The sequence below is a fragment of the Quercus robur genome, chromosome 2, assembly GCF_932294415.1.
Source record: "Quercus robur chromosome 2, dhQueRobu3.1, whole genome shotgun sequence".
Classification (NCBI taxonomy): Eukaryota; Viridiplantae; Streptophyta; class Magnoliopsida; order Fagales; family Fagaceae; genus Quercus; species Quercus robur.
The window spans coordinates 16,329,905-16,350,430 of NC_065535.1; the positions used below are offsets into that span (position 1 = coordinate 16,329,905).

The 20,526-nt window shown below is 35.5% G+C and overlaps 1 protein-coding gene across 1 annotated transcript; it reads right to left on the reverse strand.

Annotated features, from left to right (window-relative positions):
* Positions 1 to 15,506: 15,506 nt before the first annotated feature.
* LOC126712639 (cinnamoyl-CoA reductase 1-like) lies at positions 15,507 to 18,612 on the reverse strand. The gene is made up of 6 exons (XM_050412046.1): positions 18,215 to 18,612; positions 17,312 to 17,481; positions 16,938 to 17,123; positions 16,607 to 16,769; positions 16,009 to 16,198; positions 15,507 to 15,809 (listed from the first exon to the last, which is right to left on the reverse strand). The coding sequence occupies exons 1-6, from the start codon at positions 18,336 to 18,338 to the stop codon at positions 15,677 to 15,679; spliced, it is 966 nt and encodes a 321-aa protein (XP_050268003.1). The 5' UTR covers positions 18,339 to 18,612; the 3' UTR covers positions 15,507 to 15,676.
* Between the last annotated feature and the right edge of the window lie 1,914 nt (positions 18,613 to 20,526).

The following is a 20,526-nucleotide window of genomic DNA, read 5'->3' on the forward strand; positions in this document are numbered from 1 at the left end:
GGTGGCAGAATTTACTGAGGAACTGGGAAACTCAGAGGTGGGGGGAAGATTTGAAGGGTCTATGCATTTGGAAACGGTAGTAGCTGAGTGTACCTGACAGTTATTTGTGGATGGTGTAGCAAACAAGAAGGGATCAGGAATAGGAATTGTGATGGTTTCACCAGATGGCATTACTTTGGAGAAGTCATTTAGGCTCGGGTTTGTAGCAACAAATAATGAAGCAAAGTATGAAGCTTTGTTGGTAGGTTTGAAGGCTATGCAAAAACTTGGTGGCAAAATTATAAGAGCATATTGTGATTCAAGACTTGTAGTTGGACAAGTCCAAGGGGTGTATGAAGCGAAGGATCCGAGGATGCTTTGGTATTTAGGTCGGGTAAAGCGATTGTCAAGGGACTTTCATTCTTTTAAGCTTGAGTAAGTTCCTTGAGGCAAGAATTCCCATGCTGATTCACTAGCAATTTTGGCCACGGTTAGTAGGGAAGATTTACCTCAGATCATTCTCGTAGAGAGTTATGTGTCGCCTACTTATAATGAGTTGCTTCTAGTAGAGATTAATTCTATGAGGGTAGGCCCTAGCTAGCAAGACCCATTGGTTGCATTTTTGAAGGATGGAATTTTACCCGAGGACTGGGTCAAGATGGAGAAGGTTCGTAGAAAGGCGCCAAGGTTTTGGCTTTCTGAGGTCCAAAAACTGTACAAACGCTCATACTTGGGACCATACTTGTGTGTTCATCCTGAGGCAATTGAAATGTTGTTAGAAGAATTACATGAAGGGATTTGTGGTAGCCATACAGGGGGCAGGTCACTTGCTTATAGAGCTTTGACATAGGGGTATTGGTTGCCAAGCAAGCAAAAAGGCTAGTAGGAGTAAGTTAAGAAATGAGATCAGTGTTAGAGGTATGCTTCTAATATTCATTAGCCAGGAGGACTGCTAAACCCACTGAGTAGCCCTTGCCCTTTTGCCTAATGGGGATTGGACGTTGTAGGACATTTCTCTAAAGCCACAGGGAATTAGAGGTATCTCCTGATGGCTACTAACTATTTCACTAAGTGGGTAGAGGCTAAACCACTAGCAAATATCCGAGATCAAGATGTAAAAAGGTTTGTATGGCGGAATATCTTCATAAGATTTGGGGTCCCGAGCATCCTTGTTTCGGATAATGGACTTCAGTTTGACAGTAAGGCCTTTCGAAAATACAACTGCGAATTGGGAATAAAGAACAGATACTCTACTCCATCATATCCTCAGAGTAATGGGCAAGCTGAGGCCACAAACAAGGTTATACTGGACGGTTTGAAGAAGAGATTGGAAGATGAAAATGGAAGATGGGTGGATGAGCTACCCCATGTTCTGTGGGCCTATCACACAACACCAAAAAGATCCATGGGTGAGACCCCTTTTTCCATGACCTATGGAGTTGAGGCAGTTATGCCTACAGAAACAGGGTCCCCAACTCTGAGGTTCGACCAACCCTTTGGTGATGGCAATTCCTTGCTCAAAGCCTTGACTTGGATGAGGAACTGAGGGAGGTGGCCGCAGTTAGGTTGGCACAATATCAGCAAAAGCTTAGGCAGGGGTTCGAAAAAAAGGTAAAGGTTAGAGCTTTTATTCCAGGGGATTTGGTCCTGTGAAAGGTTGTTGAGAGTGCAAGAAACCATTCTTGAGGAAAATTAGGTCCTAATTGGGAGGGACTGTATCGAGTAACTTCAGTAGCTAGAGTGGGGGCTTATAGGTTAGAGGATTTGGATGGACTTATTGTACCTCGTCCGTGGAATGTAAACAATTTACGAAAGTATCATTTCTAATCCAACAGTATTGTAAGGGGGTTTTTTTATTATTTTTTATTTTTTTTATGCAATTAGATGTGTTTTTAAGATACTTGTTGTCTCATTTAGATTATTTTCATGTTAAACAGAACCTTGGCCAGGTTTGACTCCTCGGGTCACCTGCCTTGGGTAAATTAACATTTAGATTATTTTATATTAAATAGAACCTCAGCCAGGTTTGACCCCTTGGGTCACCTGTCTTGGGTAAATTAACACTTTAGATCATTTTATGTTAAACAGAACTTCGGCCAGGTCCGACTCCTCGAGTCACCTACTTTGGGTAAATTAACATTTAGATTATTTTATGTTAAATAGAACCTCGATTAGGTTTGATTCCTCGGGTCACCTGTCTTGGGTAAATTAACACTTAAGCTATGTTTGTTGTGTTCAATCTAACCTTGGTTAGATTCGATTTCTCATATTGCCTACCTCAGGAAATTAACACCTCAGTATACTTAATTATGTATGGGCATGGTAAACAAATAGTAAATCATAAAGATATCAGTACAAATTAGTAAGACAAGGTTCCAAAAAAAGTCTTTCATTAAATGAAGTTCAATTGGGTACACATAAAAAAGAAGGTAAGTAAAGACAAAATGCCTTCTGCAAAAAAAAAAAAAAAAAAAAAAAAAGTAGCAAAATAATCCCACTATTAAATTCCCTAAGCCTTGGGAGTCTTTTGTTTCCCCGTTCCCATGACAGGTTGTGCCTCAGAAATCAGAGTTGGAGCAGGGGAAGCCACTTTAGTCGTTGAGATAGCTGTGGAGGAGCCTTCTTTTGTTTGAGGCACCTTGGCTACCACCTCGCTGCTTTATGGAGCCGCTGTAGTGGGCTTGGAGACAGGTGGCTCGGTTTGCTTGGCTTTAGCAGGGACAATAGTGCTCTATTGTTGTTCAGTTGGTTTGGGTTGGGTAGGAGCACTAGCGCTAGACTTTGGTGAAGGGTTCTCGATGGAGCTTGTCAGAGCCGAGCCAGAAGTACTACCAGGAGGCTGAGTAGCTAGACACGCCTTAACAGCTGGAGGATAGAAGGCTCTCTCTAGATTCCTTAGCTCAGAAGCAGGGTCTACTCCAGCAGCATTGAGGGCCTCAATCCAGGTTTGAAGGCAAAAGCTACAGCATACGACAGGGAGTTGAGATTTAAGGTAGGCCTCAATTTCCTTTTGCCCTTGGTCATATGTGGTTTGCTCAACCTTGTTCATCTCTTCATCCTTCTGGCTTAGCTCCTTCTTTAGCTCGGAGATGGTCGTCCGAGTAATTGCGAGCTGGCTCTTTACCTCCCTTAATTGTAAGAGCTACTCCTAAGCTTGCCTCTTCATGCTCTCTATTGAGGCTTCAGCACTCTTTCTGGCCTTGTCGCATTCTGCCAACTTGAGGAGAGTCTCCTTCAGCTTCTTATCCGTCAAGGTTAGAGACTTCTACACGACATAGCGCTTGGACTCCTCTTCCTTCAGATCACGGAATGCTTGGTTGACGCACTCCTTTGCTACATGTGCTGCTTAGGTGGCTTGTGCGTGAATAGTTGAGATAGAAATTAGTAGGAAAGTATGCATATAATGGACGAGATTGTAATAATGAAGTTTTGGAGGTAGAAAAATAAGTATAAGGAAATCTTACCAAAGCTCATGCTTCTTCAGGTTCCTAAGTTCATCCATATCCTTTAGGAGAAGAAGCGCTTGTTCCACAGCATTGGCCACATAACCTGCTCTTCCACCGTCAAAGTTACAGATTAAAGCATTTTCACGGAGAGGTGAGTTGTCCAATTCAAACGCAGGATTCTAGTTTGGAACCTAAGATCGTCACTCAAAGACAGTGTCCGAGCTTTCCCCTCCCCTTCTTTGTTAGGCTCGGGTCATCTTCGCCACCTTGATGGGCTCAGGAAGTGCTTCCTCTTGGACTTCATCCTCTTCGATGGGGCCTTTACCTCCTTTCTTGTCCCTTTTTTCGTTTTTTATCAGCTGGTTCGGTTTGTGTAGGAGTTGGAGGACTTGCACTTGGAGGCTTGGGAACTATTGGGACCTCGAGAGCAGTGGTCCTTGAGTGGGATTATAGTAGGGAGAGGAGATCTAGCAATCTCTTCTCTATCACCATGCCTTCAAACACTTCGATAGCCTCTTGGTCCTCACTAACTAGGGCTGTAGCTGGATGTGGGCTGAGTCCTTCCTCCTCGAACTCGTCTGTACAGTAAAAAACCTCAAAATCCTCATCTCGAACGGGATTTTCAGTGTCTTCCTCTGAATTATTATCCTCAAATCTTGTCTTAGTTTCTTCGTTCGAGGATGTAATTTCCTCTACGATGGGTTGAGGATCCTTGAAGGTAGGAAGCTCGACTAATTGCGTTCCCTCTGAAGGAGGCTTGTGTATAAATCCTTCAATAGCCATGTGATCTAGGACAAGACAAGAATCTCAGGCCTTGATTACGTGTTTGGACACTTGGAAGAGATTGGAGATGGGTTTAAAACTCAAAATCACGTGAACTATGCAGAGCTGACCATCCCGATGTAGGAAGATCTTGGACCTCAGAACTCAATTCAATAGATCGAAGTTCACCAAGCTTCGACTCTTGGTAGTGGATTTTTTATCTAAGGAAGATCAAATAAGAATTTATGTTAATTTGCGGGCCGAACAAGCTCAAATATTAGCAATTAAGACAAAAAAATATATTTATACAAAACTGGAATGATGATGATGTGGATATGTAAATGAGCTGTTCATAGAATTGCCTAAGCTAACATAGACTTTTTAAGTGTCCCTAAGCCATCCCACTTGGAGTTCCATCCTGCTGAAACAATGAGAAAGTCCTCGTCCATGCCTTTGTTCATCTTAAGGAGACAAGAGATTAGCTTAACTGCGGGAACCCTAGTTTTTAAGTAATACCCCCCGTTGACGCCTTTCTGACAACTGTACACCCAGTTTATGTCGTGATGGGTAAGATGTATACCCAACTTTTCATTTAGTGCATCTACACTACCTAATATTCTAAATATGTTTGGAACACATTAGGTAGGGCACAACCTAAAAAGATTTAAAAAATCCCTAGTGACTCTATCCATAGGAATCCTCATACCACCTTCAATGAAAGCAATCATGGGAATTGAAACGGCTCCAATAGGCCTCTTCTCATGCCACTCACCTTGGTTGCAATGTTGTATTGACACATTGCTAGGAATCCTATAGTATCTCTTAAACTCCTCTCGGTGTTCGGGAGTGTCAACCAAACTAAAAAATCTACCCATTTGAGAAAAAGAAAAAAAAATCTACTAGTATGAAAGAATAAGGGAAGAACTCTTGTTAACAAAAATGCACACTTACGAATTCAGGGAAGAAGGACTCCTCGGATGAGGTTATCGAGTGTGAGGAGCATATTTATGTTCTTTTCTGCTTCTAGGGAGGCGAAATGGAGATAAGAACCTCACATCTCTCTATATATAGGCTGGGAAAAAAGGTGCAGTAATCTTCCCGCCCTTCTGATGTCGAATTTAGAGCCATTTGATCACGATCTCATCGTAGAACGTGGGAAACAGCAGGCCGCCTGTTGCATTTATTGCGGAGATGGGGATTCCAAAACGTCAAGAGCGGGTCACAATCAGTTGAAAAGACGTGCTCACGTGGGAGCGTATTTGCGAGTGTGCCATTGTTAACAACTTTTATTAGCCAAAACCTCACTTTTCTAGGTCGGGAATGAAAAATGAGGTTCTGGGGGGCTATTGTGGGGACGAGGATCCCAAATCTAATTTAAATGGGTAGTCAAGTTTATTTTCGAAGATGCACCTTGGACCTTGACGACGAGCACTAGTTATGTGAGGCGTATAAAGTTAAAACATCAAAAAGGAAAGAAAGTAGACTTGACACAAAATACGAGAAGGATGAAGAAAGAAGGGTATAGAAGCCATCCCCTCCGCATTAAATACGAGACAACCACTCCTCTGGTCACATTAATGAGGTAATGATCGTGAATAGTGGTGGCACAACTAAGATTATAGGGTAAAATTTGCTAGTATGTTCTGGATGGGACCAGAGTTTTGGAAGGGCAATCTCAGCCCTCCAATTATAAGATCCAGATAAGTTGTAGGTGGATATAAAAGCAAGAGGAAGATCTAGATGCAGAGTAAGGATAAAAAAGAAAGAAAGAAAAGAATCTATCCATTTGTAAATCCAACCTCGGACTAGACCCGTGGTCCAACACTTGTAATTTTTCTTAACCAGTTCTTAAATTGTGAATTAATAAAAGAGGCACCCTTTCCTGTTCAATTCTATGACATAAACATTCTAAGTTCGCACACTGGATATCATAATCAGATTTGACTTCCCATCTCTAAACAAATTTATTGTGATAGCAAGCAGTAAAACCTTTATTTCTTTCCATTTGTTGACTAACTGCTTTTTTTGTCTTTACTCACACACACACACACACACACACACACATATGTATGTATGTATGTATGTATGTATGTATAATTTTTATTTAAATAAATTATTCAAATTATTCATTCTCTTAAAAGAGATTATCATGGTAATCAAAACTCAAATTAAGCTTCTACTGAATATGTATAATTTATTTTCTAAATTTTATTTGAGAGAGAGAGAGAGAGAGAGAGAGAGAGAGAGACTACTTGTGATTGAGAACTAAAAAATATAGAGAGAGACTACTTGTGATTGAGAATTAAAAAATATAACACCAAAACGTATGAACCCAAAATAGAGTTTTAAAAATCATAATGATTCATTAATATAAAGTAGAGTTGCAAAAAAGAACAAAAGATCAAGAGAAATAAAATAACCACTTTTCAAGAGAGAATGTGGCGAGAATAAAAAGAAATTTATTGAAAATAATATAAGAAGAAAAAAAGTAAAAATAAAAAATATAGTAATAAATACCAAATTATCCAAGTCATATTAGGTAATAAAATAACATTACATTCTTATATACTATCTTTATAATGCAATATGATAACATCTATGAAATCAAAGAGAATAAAAAAGATAACAATTTAAAAACACAAAACTTAATCACATCAACTCAAAGAAGAGTTCCAAATAATACAAAAACTCATCAACGTAAAGTAGAGATGCAAGAAAAAGTATTAAAAAAATTCATCAAAAATGAGAGAGAGAGAGAGAGAGAGAGAGAGAGAGAGAGAGAGAAACAACATTTTGTGTGTGAAAAAATAATGAATAGAATGGAAAAGAGAATTGTAAATTTATAGTAAGAGGAGGGAAATAAGAAAAGCAAAAAATAAAAGAAGATAAATGTATAGAGGAAAAGTGATATTAAGGTAGATAGTAGTGGGGAGATGAAAAGAAAAAAATTAGAGAAAGTATAATAGTAAGTTGATAAATTAATAATATAAAAAGAATTAAAAATAAGAGTGTGGATACCTAAGGCATGCTTGCAACGACCTAGGCATGCTTGGCAACGTCCTTGGCCTTAAGAAGTAGTGGTACACTACTCATTCGCTTCAAAGCTTATAAGGTAGAAAGTGGGGGGATTTCTCTTTGATGTGGGACGTCTAGGACGTTGCAAAGCATGCCAAGGTCGGCCAAGGACATTGCCAAGCATGCCTAGGACGTTGCTAAGCATGCCGAGGACGTTGCAAGGCACGCCGAGGTCGGCCAAGGACGTTGCCAAGCATGCCTAAGACGTTGCAAGCATGCCTAAACATGCCTTAGGTATCCACAAAGAGAGAATGTTAAAAATGGGTGGATGATGTGGCGTTGATGTGGCTCAACAAGAGCGTAACAATAATAAATGCTATGTTTTAGCTTTTATATATAACTAGTCGCGAACCCGAGTGTTGCGCGTGATAATTATTTTTATGGTAGTTTTATTAATTTTTTTTTTTTTTTTACAATTTAAACTAATCTAATAATGAGTAATATATTTTGTAATTATATTTTTATTTATTATAGGAACAATCATAAATGTAATATAGGAACAATCCAAAACACCAAAAAAACATAAACTAATTGAACCAATATTAGGATAAAATTTTGTTTTTGATAATCTATTAAGCTTATTTTCTTTGTAGAAATTATAATTTCGGCCGCCCAAAACATATTATCAAATAAACAATTATTTAAGAATTAAATTTCTATACATGTATTGTTATAAAATAATAATAATAAAAATAAAATTGCAAAAGTTAAAATTTGTCACCTATCCGATTATTTTCATTTGGTTAACCTTTGCTTTTCTTTAAATAAATAGCATTATAAAGTACTTCTAATACAACTATTAAGAGTACTTTGTCCACTACAAAGGATTAGAAAATAAACAAAAATTAGTAAAGTCTCATAGTTTAACATCTAAATTGAGCACTATAAAAAATCATGCTATGTAACAGAATAAATACCAAATTATCCAAATCATGCTATGTAATAGAATAATATTATATTTTTATATGCTATATTTAATTCTTTAGAATACAATAGGATAACATTTAACAACCAAAGAGAATAATTAAAAAAAAAAAAACAATTTAAAAAACAAAACTAAATCACATTAACCCAAAATAGAGTTTTAAAGAATATAAAAAGTTATCAACCTAAAGTAGATATGCAAGAAAAATAAAAAAAATCCACCAAAAAATTTAGAGAGAGAGAGAGAGAGAGAGAGAGAGGGAACCTTTTTTTATTTTTTATTTTTGCAAGGGAAAACTATGCATAGAATAGAAGAGATAGTGACGAATTTATAATAAGAGGGTATGAATAAGAAAAGATAAAAATAAAGGAAGATGAAGGGAAAGAGAAAGAATGATATTAATATAGAGGGTAGTGGGGAGATGAAAAGGTAAGGGAGGGAAAAATATTGAAGAAGTAGTGGGGATATGAAATGGTAAGGGAGAGAGAAAGGTTGGAGAAGTGTAAATATTAAAAAAATAAATGTTAAAAACAATTATAAGAAAAAAAAAAAAAAAAAACCCTAAAGCTTGAAAGGCTACAACGGTTTTTTTCCCCCCCCTTTCCTTTAAGCTAAAAATGCTCACACAAAACCCTAAAACTGAACTGAAAAGGTTTTGGGTTGGACTTGATAGTGGAACTAAATAAATAAGAGGTGAACTGGATTAATTATATAGATTTATTATAGGGTGATAGTGGAAGTAAATAAATAAGTAGTGGACTACATTTATATGGCTGAAAATTGTAAAAATCATTTTAAAATTGTAGGACAAATTATATTTTAAAAAAGAAAAGGAAAAAAAGAATGACGTGACAGCTGATGTGACGCAACGTAAGAGCAACAGCATTAAACACAACTTTTAGTAATATATAGATTAGCTTGTAATCTCATGCATATGCATAGATACACTTAAAGATGTATAATATAATTTTTATATATAGATATATATATATATATATATATAATTTAAATATTATTAATAGTCATTTATATATTTTGTTAATTCTTTAAAAAATTTTGTAAGGATATTATTAGGTATAAAATGTAAATTGTCCATGTTTAAAAAAAAAAAAATTTATTGTGAAGCACTCTTCTTTTTCTTTTTTCTTTTTATTTTATTTTTACGATTCATTTATTCTAAACTTTTTGGTTTTTGTACTTAATAACTCACTTGGATGAATATTTATGATGTGGTCTCACATTTGATTCTAAAATTAAGAAATAAAACTTTTTAAAAATAAATAATTTAGAACACATGACGCAAAATTGGAACTCTAATTTGGAATTCTAATTTGAGTTTCTCTCAACTTCACCTATTATTATATATATAGACTAGCCGCGAACCCACGCGTGCACGTGATAATTATTTTTATGGCGGTTTTATTAATTTTTTTTACAATTTAAACTAATTTAATAAATAGTAATGTATTTCGAAATCATATTTTTATTCATTATAGGGACAATTATATATGTAATATAGGAACAATCATAAATATAAATTTTATCTTATCAAAATGAAAACAATACAATTTTTCTCAAAAATTCAAAAGGCAAGTTAACGAAAATATTCATTTTTTAATAAAAGTTATTAACATTTTGGGAATCATTAAAAAGAATATAAAATTTGGAAATTATTCTTTTAATTTCAAACAAACTTTCTTAAACCTTATTTTTTCTACCTACATTCCAAAACACCAAAAAATGTAACTAAAAAAATTAATAAAACTTAACAATGATTAATTGGACCTGTAGAGGAACAATTCAATGGCCCATTCCTTGCCGTTCAAGTCTTGGTCCAAGAAGTCCAACACAATGAATTCTTGTAGAGTATGGGTTTAAGAATTAGGTTTAAATAAGTTTAAACGGTTTGTTGCATGGGTTAAGGAAATATACGAGCAAGAGCAAATGCCACTGTGTTGAAAGATCCCCAAGAATGATAGGGCTCAAAAAACTTGATTAATGGATACAGATCAGTGTAATAGGATTCCCTCTTAATGCTACAGTATTTTCTTCTTTTTTCTCGTCCCTCTCTCTTGGGGGACTTCTACATATTATATAGGCCCTTTCTAATCATCTGGACTTTACACTTGTTGATCATCCAATCTCCCACTTGAGCATCTGTCCCATCAGACACCTCTCTCAGTTCTTTGTGAGTTGCGGTAGCCAAGGTAGCACTGTTCAGGGGTCTTCTCCACATTAATGCGGCCAGGAGAGTGGTTGTAATGCATTTAATGTGGTGGTGGCAGCCTTTGCTGAGATATTTTGGGTTTCCTTCCTTTTTACGTATTTAGAAAATGAGTTGTAGTGGCTTGGATGTACCTTTACTTCGGATTTTGCAGTATCTGAGGAGAGATTACTCCTCGGACATGTTTCCTTTGCCCCAGTGGGTCTGAATAAGGTTTGCTTGAGTCACGCTGGCTCCTCGAATGGGCCACGTCCTCGGACGAGCCTAGGGCCTAGCCTGTTATTTTGGGCCGGTCCCCACAGGACCAATTAGGAAAACAATTTCTTGTTGATAATCTATTAAGGTTATTTTCTTTGCATAAATTTTAATTTCATCAACCCAAAACATATTATCAAATAAACAATTATTAGCAAAATCTAAGAATTAAATTTCTATATATGCATTGTTATAAATAAAATAAAAAATTGCAAAAACTAAAATTTGTCACCTATCAAATTATTTTCATTTGACTAATCTTTTCTTTTCTCTAAATAAATGGCATTATATAATGTACTTCTAATACAAGTATTAAGAGTACTTTGTCCACCACAAAGGATTAAAAAATAAACAAAAATTAGTAAAGTCTCATAATTTAACATCTAAATTAAGCACTATAAAAATTCATGATATGTAATAGAATAAATATCAAATAACAATAAATGCCAAATTATCCAAATCATGCTATATAATAGTGTAGGGACACGATTCTCAAACGGCCCAACAATGACGTTGGGCTCGCGTGTGAAGGATCCCTCACAATAAAATTTGTAGAGAGTGGGCTTGAAAGGCTAGCGTTTGGTCACAGGGCGTTGGTCCAAACCGGATTTTAAGGAACTCATATAAGAAAGGGCTTCAGCCTGGATATCCAAGCCCCACAACTTCATGACTCGAGGGATTGGACTCCTCGGATAGGGTCCGAGGAGCACTAATGTTTTTCTCCGGTTACCCGGCAGGGGGTTTCTCGTGGTGGTGTACATATATTATCCGGGCATTCTCATCCCTGGAGTTTTTTCCAGGAAGTAAGATGGGGATCTTTTTCTAATTAGTTTACCTTTCCCTTTATACTAGCCTACGTTTGCTGTCCCTCGTCCACGTGTAGGATCAACTTTTTTAGGACTGATATTTGTCCCGTCAATCTAATCCCAAAATTGTTGGGGATGATTAATAAAGCCTAAAAATCAGGTTCTGTTAGGTGTAAAGTCTTATCAGTGAAGGGTATTAAGGACAACTTCCCTGAGATATTTTAGATCTTCTTACGGATTTGTTCTTATAGTTCTCTTTTACCCCTCTTGTCAAGGGAGCTTTAGGCTTGCCGAGGACTATACCGTCCTCGGCTGCATATCTGGGCCATCCTCAGTCTTATACTTTTAAGCTTGAGCCATAACTTTTTTTTTCAGCTTGGGCTTGCGGGCTCCCCACGAGCAAGTGGGCCTGGCCTATAAACTATCGGGCCCCACAAATAGAATAATATTATATTTTTATATACTATATTTAATTCTTTATAACGTAATAGGGTAATATTTAATAATCAAAGAGAACAAAAAAAAAAAAAAAATTTTAAAAAAAAACTAAATCACATTAATCCAAAGTAGAGTTTTAAACAATATAAATAATTATCAACCTAAAGCAGAGATGCAAGAAAAATAAAAATTCTACCAAAAAATTGAGAGAGAACCTTTTTTTTAAAGGGAAAAATATGTATAGAATGAAAAATATAGTAACAAATTTATTGTAAAAATGTGTGAATAAGAAGAGACAAAAATTAGGGAAGATGAAGAGAAAGAGGAAGAATGATATTTATGTAGAAAGTAGTAGAGAGATGAAAAGGTAAGGGAGAGAGAAAGGTTAGAGAAGTAGTGGAGAGATGAAAAAGTAAGGGAAAGAGAAAGGTTGGAGAAGTGTAAATATTAAAAATATAAATGTTAAAAACAATTATAGGAAAATTAGAAAGAAAAAAGATAGTGACATGGATGTTGATGTGGCTCAACTGGAACGTAACAACAATAAATGTTATGCTTCAGTTTATATGTATTGAAGGGACACGGTTTGCAGCCCAAGCCCAAGATGTATGAGATTTTGTCCCAATGAGCCCAATACAATAAATTTGTAGAAAGTTGGTCGAAAAATTAGGCCTTAATGAATTTGACAATGGCTAGTATGGATTTAAAAGATAATCAAGCAAGAACAAAGAGAATAAAGTTGAATGAATTCACTGTCCGAGAATGTATTTTTTCATACAAATCAATAACAGTTGGGTACAAGTATAATTTTGATTGTAATAGTATTCTTTCTCTATTTTTCTGATCCCCATCTCATAGAGGGTCTCTCACATTATATAACTCCCTTTAGATCATCTTGATCCTACACTTGTTGATCATTTAAGCCCTTGCTTGATTGTCTGTCCCATCAGACACTCTCTTTGGCTTTCTGTGAGTTGTGGTAGCCAAGACAGCACTGTGCCAGAAAAGTAGCTGCAGTGCATTTAATGCGGTGGTAGCAGCTTTCCCTTAAATATTTTTAGGTTTCCTTTCTTCTTGTATGTTCATGAGGCACGTCCTTATCACTGAAGCTAGGGGTGTTCGTGGTGCGGTACAGTGTGGTTTTGGGCCATTTTTAGCATCACACTTTGCGGTGTGGTTTAGCTAAAACCATAACTGCACTGGACTTTATTTTTGCGGTCACATGTATGGTGTGGTGCAGTTTAGAGTTTAGCCAAAACCATAACCATGCCGCACCTCATTTTTGCAGTCACATGTGCGATACTATGTATAAAATGAGGTTTGAAGTTGGTATATTTTTCAAATTTTGGGTTTTTCCTACTCAACCCAAAACTAATTTTTCCCTTTTTTTGGGCCAAGTTTTAAATTATTGAGCTAGTTTTCTTTATTTTGGGTTGGCTTTTCTAGTCAACACTTGCTAAGGTTATTAAACTTAAAAAAAAAAAAAAAAACTAGGGTTATTAAACTATTAATAATATATTTAATATTATAAATAAATAAATAAATAAATATATAGAGAGAGTGTGGTACGGTGCGGTTTGTGCGGTTTTCTTATTATAAAACTGCAAACTGCATTGCACCATGCAGTGTGGTGCGGTGCGGTGCATTATTACTTGTGGTGAGGTGCGGTTATGCCATTTTGTAGGCGGTTTTGGTACGGTTTTTGCGGTTTGTGCAGTTTATGCGGTTTGGTGAACACCCCTAACTGGAGCTTCTTAGAGGGTCACTCTAATTGCTGGAATACATACTTGAGTTGTATTCATCATATCCGAAGAGGAGTTCTTCCTCAGACCATCTTCTATTCATTCCTTACTTTAAATTGGAACTCCTTATAACTATTTGTCCCTTCTCGAATCATTTAACGTCCTCAGACAAAGCCCAAGACCCAATATATGATTTTGGGCCCTTATCCCTATATATATATATATATATATATATATGAAAAAAAAATGAAATAGTCACCATCCAAATTAGATACTCAAAATCAAATAGATAGACTCTCCACCTCAAAATCAATTGTTGACGAAGAAGACATACTCAAATATTTTATGGCATTTGACATAACACCCGTGGGCCTGCTGTGTTTAAAGCAGTTGGAGGGAGTCAAATTGTGGTCCCTCAATAAGGTTGAAATGTGACATTATTCATTCATTAAAAAAATGAAATAGTCACCATCCAAATTAGATACTCAAAATCAAATGGATAGACTCTCCACCTCAAAATCAATTGTTGACGAGGAAGATATACTCAAATATTTTATTGGATTTGACATAGCACCCTGTGGGCTTGTGTTTAGAGCCGTTGTAGGAAGTTAAATTGTGGTCCCTCAACAAAGTTGAAATGTGACATTATCCATTCATTAATATATATTTTAATAAAATAAAATTGAGTACGCCATAACAAAAAAAAAAATTAAAGTAATCAATGAAATTAGATAATCAAAACCCAATGAATAAGTCACGATTCCTTGATATTTATTTTAATGTTTAAGTTTGAACCTAACTAAAATTCAAAACTCTTCTAAAAAAAAACTAGTTTAAAACGAAACGAAGGTCTCTTCATTTAAAATTGCTCTCTTTCCTAAATCAGATTAAATATTATGGAGTACTATAAAAGTATTTTTTTCCTTTTTTTTTTTTAATTTTTTAATTTTTATTTTTTTAAGTTGGTATCATTTACAATTTTAGATTTAAGAAATAAAATTTGAAATGTACAATACATCCAATTGACAAAGCCTTCTTCACTTGATAACAAGGGCTCGAACAAATGGTAGACTTCATATGCATGGGAATTGGTCGGCTTAATTTTAAACGAAGCCACAAGAAGCCATTCAACACTAACAACAAATTTCACTCCAAAAAAAAAAAAAAAAAGCACTTAGAACAAATGGACTCAACCAAGGACTGAAATATTTTGAGTTATTCTAGGACCAAAACTAATCCTACATCCATTTTTTTGTAACTATCCTTTGTGGCAAACTATGACTAGACTCGCACTTTTTTTTTTTTAATTATTAACGGCAGTCATATTGGATAGTTAGGAAAATAAGGGTAAAATTAGCTGTGATCTTATAATTTATAAAAGCTTTGTGTTGGGCAACAGGCTGGCATTCGGGCTATTTTCCATGTTCAGATCAGAATCAAAACCTGGTTTTGAAGTAGAATTGTTTAACATAATCATTTCTGTACACTACAAGCTCCAAGGGAAGTAGATGTTGCAATGCTAGAGAGGTGAAGAAATATACCAACAGGTATAAATATAATCAATCGCTCTCTGTTCGACTAATAAGCGGACTAAGCTGTAAAAGTTAAAAGAGTGTAAAACTCCACACCCACATTGTGTCAACCTCAATCCACATCCTGGTCAAAGTACCTAAAGTCTCAGCATGACATAAAAATTCTCGTTATATGCTACCACAATCATGAGGGTCACAATAATTAGTTAAGCATAAAGAGGCCAAAAAAAATTGATCCTCCATGTGAGCCTAAATACACCCACAATGAGGAAGAACTCAACACACAGTTCCTTTTTACTCTAAATAAGAGGTAGAATGAAAATAGGATTCAAACTGATAATCACTTATTATCCCAAAAGGTTGCCACCAAGGAGATTAAAATAAGATTAAGAATAAAACTTGATATAACTTAATTAATTCTGATAATCACTTATTATCCAAACTCAGGGTTGCTCTGCAATCATTGCATTAAGCCAAACTGTGGTTTGCTTTTCAATCAATGAGTCCAGCTTTGCGATAGCTTTCAATGGAATCAGTTAGAGTTTCCTTCAATGGCCGGAAACTCCAACCCAATTTTTGCAATTTCTCAGAACTTAACCTTCCTTCTTCTGGCACTTCAGTATAGCTGCCAATACAAGCAAAGTCCAAAATCAATGAGTTGAGACAGGCAAATATGTTACATAAACGACTAGCAAAGGAAAAATACAGGGGATGATTGTTAGTTGTACACCCTTTTGCATGACCACATAACCATGTTGATCAATAAATATATACCACTTTGAAAAATCACCTTAGTAATAAATAGCATCAATAGAGAAACTTACTTCTTTGGATAGTTATAGTTGGGGTATATACTCTTTAGCAAGTCAACCACATCCTTTGCCTTGATTGTGTATGCCATGCATATGTATCTTCCTTCAGCCTCAGGATTCTCATAGGCCAGGAGTATTGCCTCAGCTACATCACGTACGTCTACAATATATCGAAGCTTGTTTTCCAGTGATTCACACCCATCTGCATGTTAATTATGTGGTAAAAGATTAGAGAAGTATACCCTTCATTACAAATCAAAATGAAGCCATGACTTAGGAGGAAAACTAAATTCTTTAATATATTAATCAGAATCACTAGAGCCACTTGTGGCAAAGCAAGGTACAATGAGAGGGATGGAAATCAGAAGAAGCAGGAATCCTAGAAATATGGACCTAAGTCTTAAAAAAAAAAAAATAAAGCATGAAACATTAACTTGAGATGTTAATAGTTTGTTTCATAAATAAATGCAGAGAGTAAGATACACATTTTCACCAGTATATAAAATTATAAAAGGTGACATGTATTGTATACATATTTATATTTATTAACATTCATACATTTAAAAGGCTGGAAAGATTACAATAGAGATAATATGCTACAGGCTAGTACCTTTTAGAAGTCTCAAGATAACCAAGCTACTTGCATTCACAGTACGCTGCAGCATTGGCCCCAATATAAGGGAAGGACATACAGTTACAACATCAAGCCCACTTCTTTTTGCAAATTCTAAGGCCTCACTTTCTGCTTCCGTTTTAGAAAGACAATACCAGTTCTGGAAAAATTTAGAACTAGATCATTGAGTATACAAGTAGATACAATTTACCCAATCTATATTTCAGAATTGGCATGCAAGTAATTTTACTAAATTCGTATTGGAATCACACGATGTACAAAATAGAGCTACAAGCTCAACATACAATTGTATTTTGTGGTCAGTTACCTTTGTAGTTCTACAATATTCCTTGTCAGACCAACAAGTTTCATCAATCACTTGATCCTTGGGCCAGCTTGGATTCATCACAAGAGCAGCAATAGAGGACACAACAACAACCCTCTTAACTTTTGCTTCAACACAAGCTTTCAGTACATTAAGTGTGCCCTTTACAGCAGGCTCAATCACTTCTACCTTTACAAAAGATATATGAAAAGAGAGTGAAAATTAAGGAAAGCAAAAAAAAATTCTATGCATAATATATTAAACGACTTAGGAAGGCAATATAATTATATTATTAAGGTTGTCTTAGTAGATTTGTACTAATTGATGCAAAACTATTTATTAATGGGGAAAAAGAAGTCATAGTTAGGTATTCTTGCCTCAGGGTTTGGGCCTGTGGTATAAGGAACTGGACTAGCAACATGGAATACTCCAATGCACCCTTCAACTGCAGAACATATGGAGTTGTAATCCAGTAGGTCTGCCTTGAATAGTTTCAAGTTTGTGGATGCGTTCTCAAATTCACTCAAGTGAGCATACTTCACATCGCCTGCACACAATTTCCTAGAAGTTCATCTTAAGGAGCATCCAAAAAATGGTTTAGCAGCAATTAATTATAGTTCTCCTAGATAGAGGGGAATTTTTTTAAAAATTTTGTTTGATACAAATTTGTTCTAAAACTAAAACTGAAAGTGGAAAATGGCATTTATAGTTTAAAGTCCGTCCTTTTGTTTCTTAAAAGTATTTAACATGATTATATTTCATTTCAAACAAATAGAACATGTAGAAAGCTTGAGTCTATTCCATTTGCAACAGATATGAGAAACGTCCGTTTCTCTTTCTTCTGATTAAAATGAAATTCCTCCACACACATAAGTGGGTTAAGTCAACAGCCCAGTAAGTTTATTGCTGTGAAAGTAGTAGCAAAATTTTATATTAGAAAGGAAAAATAGAAAATAAAATTGTACATTAGCATATTCTGTTTCAATTTTTATCTATAATTCATTATGTATTAGCAGTTTCATTTTGTTTTTCTTTTCCCTTAAGAACCGATCGGATACTAAACAAAGATTACATCATGTCACAAGCTGTAGAAATTTATTTCCGAACACTTAATTATAAGATGAAAGTTGAAACAATATAATAGGCAATTGCAAGATTGATGAAACAGTAGTTAATAGGCAAAAGCAATCCCTTTTCCTTTCCCAAACTTTTAACTGTATCAAAAAAATACATAAAGAAGAAAAGAAAGAAAAAGAGAGAAGGCAAGGGAAATGAATTACCGGGTTGTCTAACGGTTGTGTGGACAAAATAGTTCTTGGAGAGAAGTAGCTTAATGACCCATGAAGCAAGGAATCCTCCTCCTCCTGTTACACAAACTCTTCCCTTCTCATTCTCAGCTGCCATTTCCAAAACCAGTTTCCAACACTCACCCACCTCAACAAGTGAACACGCAACAGCACTGTTCTTCTCTCTTTCTTTTCTTCTGTGCTCTATGACCCTTCCCAATGTAAGGTTTTAGTTTTTTTTAGTGTTCTTTTTACCGAAAGGAAGAACCGAGGGACTATAAAAAGGCCTAAAGGAACCACCCCATGTCCCCATCCCTAACCTAACCCAACGGTGTTGGAGGAGATAGATGAGGAATAGTCCATAGTTCCTACCCTGACCAGGGAAAGAGGTAGCCCAAGCGGTTTTTATGGGCCCAAAAAATGGCTTGTCTAGGTGTACAATAAAAATCCTATCCTACAAAAGATTGAGAAATACAAGAAAGTGTAGTCAGAAGTAAGAACACAAAATGACACATTTGTCAATTTAAACATGCGGCAAGTAGTGATTATCCACTTTCCACTCGTTGACAAATATGTAAATTGTGGAAGGGGAAATGTTGACAACGACCGTGCGTGCAGTGTTTGTTACGATATCCCTATAGGGTCTCACTTAAAAAAAAAAAAGGGAAAAAAATTGTCAAAAAAGATAAAAATAATTTCTAAAGCTCCCAAATAAATTATTGTTACTGTCAAAAGCTGCCAAAAAAATTGTTGTTAACGGGTACCTTACACAACCTATTGTGGAAAAATGTGTCATTTTGTGGATCAAAAGTTTTGACACTTTTGTAAAAAACAAATTCAATTATGTTAAAAAAAAGTTCATAACCTTGAAAGACCCAAATAAGGACTTGATCAAGATCCAACTACTCATGTGAAAGTGTATCCAACTACTCATGTGAGAGCGTGGTATAGTCAACTCCACCAAATTTATCGGTTGGTAGTAAATTTCACGCCCCCAACCGAAGAAGATATCTCTTGTTTCTATTGTATAATGAAACTTTTACAACATATGGGTCTCACACCATTTTATGCAATGAGTCTTTCAAAACATGAATTATGAGAGACTTGCAACATATAACAGAAACATGAGATCCTTTTTCCTCTAACCATCTGTTCAATTCGGGTGATGTATTGATAGGCACATTGATCCCAATCGACAAGTGATCACCATCAATAGGAGGGCTTAATTAGGAAAACATAAATCTTGACTAGTTGAATTGGTTTTTCAATTTGTATACTATGGTACTGGTAAAGCTAATTAAAGTTTTAAAAGTTTTCCCAAATATATATATATATGATTTTTAAAAATCCCTAAATTGCTAAAGACAAAAATATTAAAAATTTCTTGGATAAGTTTAAAACTTTTCTTCTTTATTTAAAAAAAAAAGGGTTTTAGGCTGTGCTAGTGGCTCACGTTGTTGGTCCCAGATGAAGTTCATTGAATTGAATTGAATTTGACAATGCTTTCTTAGAGTTAAATTCTCTATTCTGGATTTTGCAACTAGTAATAAGAGAATTTTGCATTGAACAGACCGAGGCAAGAGATTTTGTCATCATCAAGTACGGAACTAAGTTAAGACTTAAGACCAAGGGCCAAAGTATTAGAGCCTCATGCTCTGGGTTGGGCAAGAGGTAGGCATTCTGGCTATTTTCCAGGTTTAGATCAGAATTGAAACTTGGTTTTGAAGTAGAATTGTTTAACCGTCAATCTTTTCTATAGGGTATATACTACATGCTCCAAGGGAAGTAGATCTTGCAAAGCTAGAGAGTTCACCTCCATTGCCTTATGATTCTTGCTCCGGATGCAAGAGTTCGAATCTATCATTGGGTTGGTATTAGGGAATTCTTCTGGGAGGATTGTGGGCAGTTGCCAACTGAGATTTTCAGTCCGTTTAGATACAACTTATTTTGCTGAAGACTGAAAACACTATAGCAAAATAATTTTTAAATGTGTAAATAGTACTGTGAGACCTATTTTTTATGAAAAAGTTGATGAAAAAAGAGATTTGTGGGTCTTGTGAACTCTCGTGAATAGTGCACGGGATCCACTAGTGTGCACTGTCCACTACTTATCTTGCTAGTGTAAACAGTGCACTGACAAACAAAGTCAAAAAGATACGCGTGTCTCAATAAAAAAAAAAAAAAAAAAAAAAAAAAAAAAAAAAAAAAAAAACTAGGGAAATGCTGGACGTTTGGATGCGCAAAACGCTATCCAAACGTATACTTTGTGACAATTAGTAGACCAAAGAGAGAACAAATCAACAATG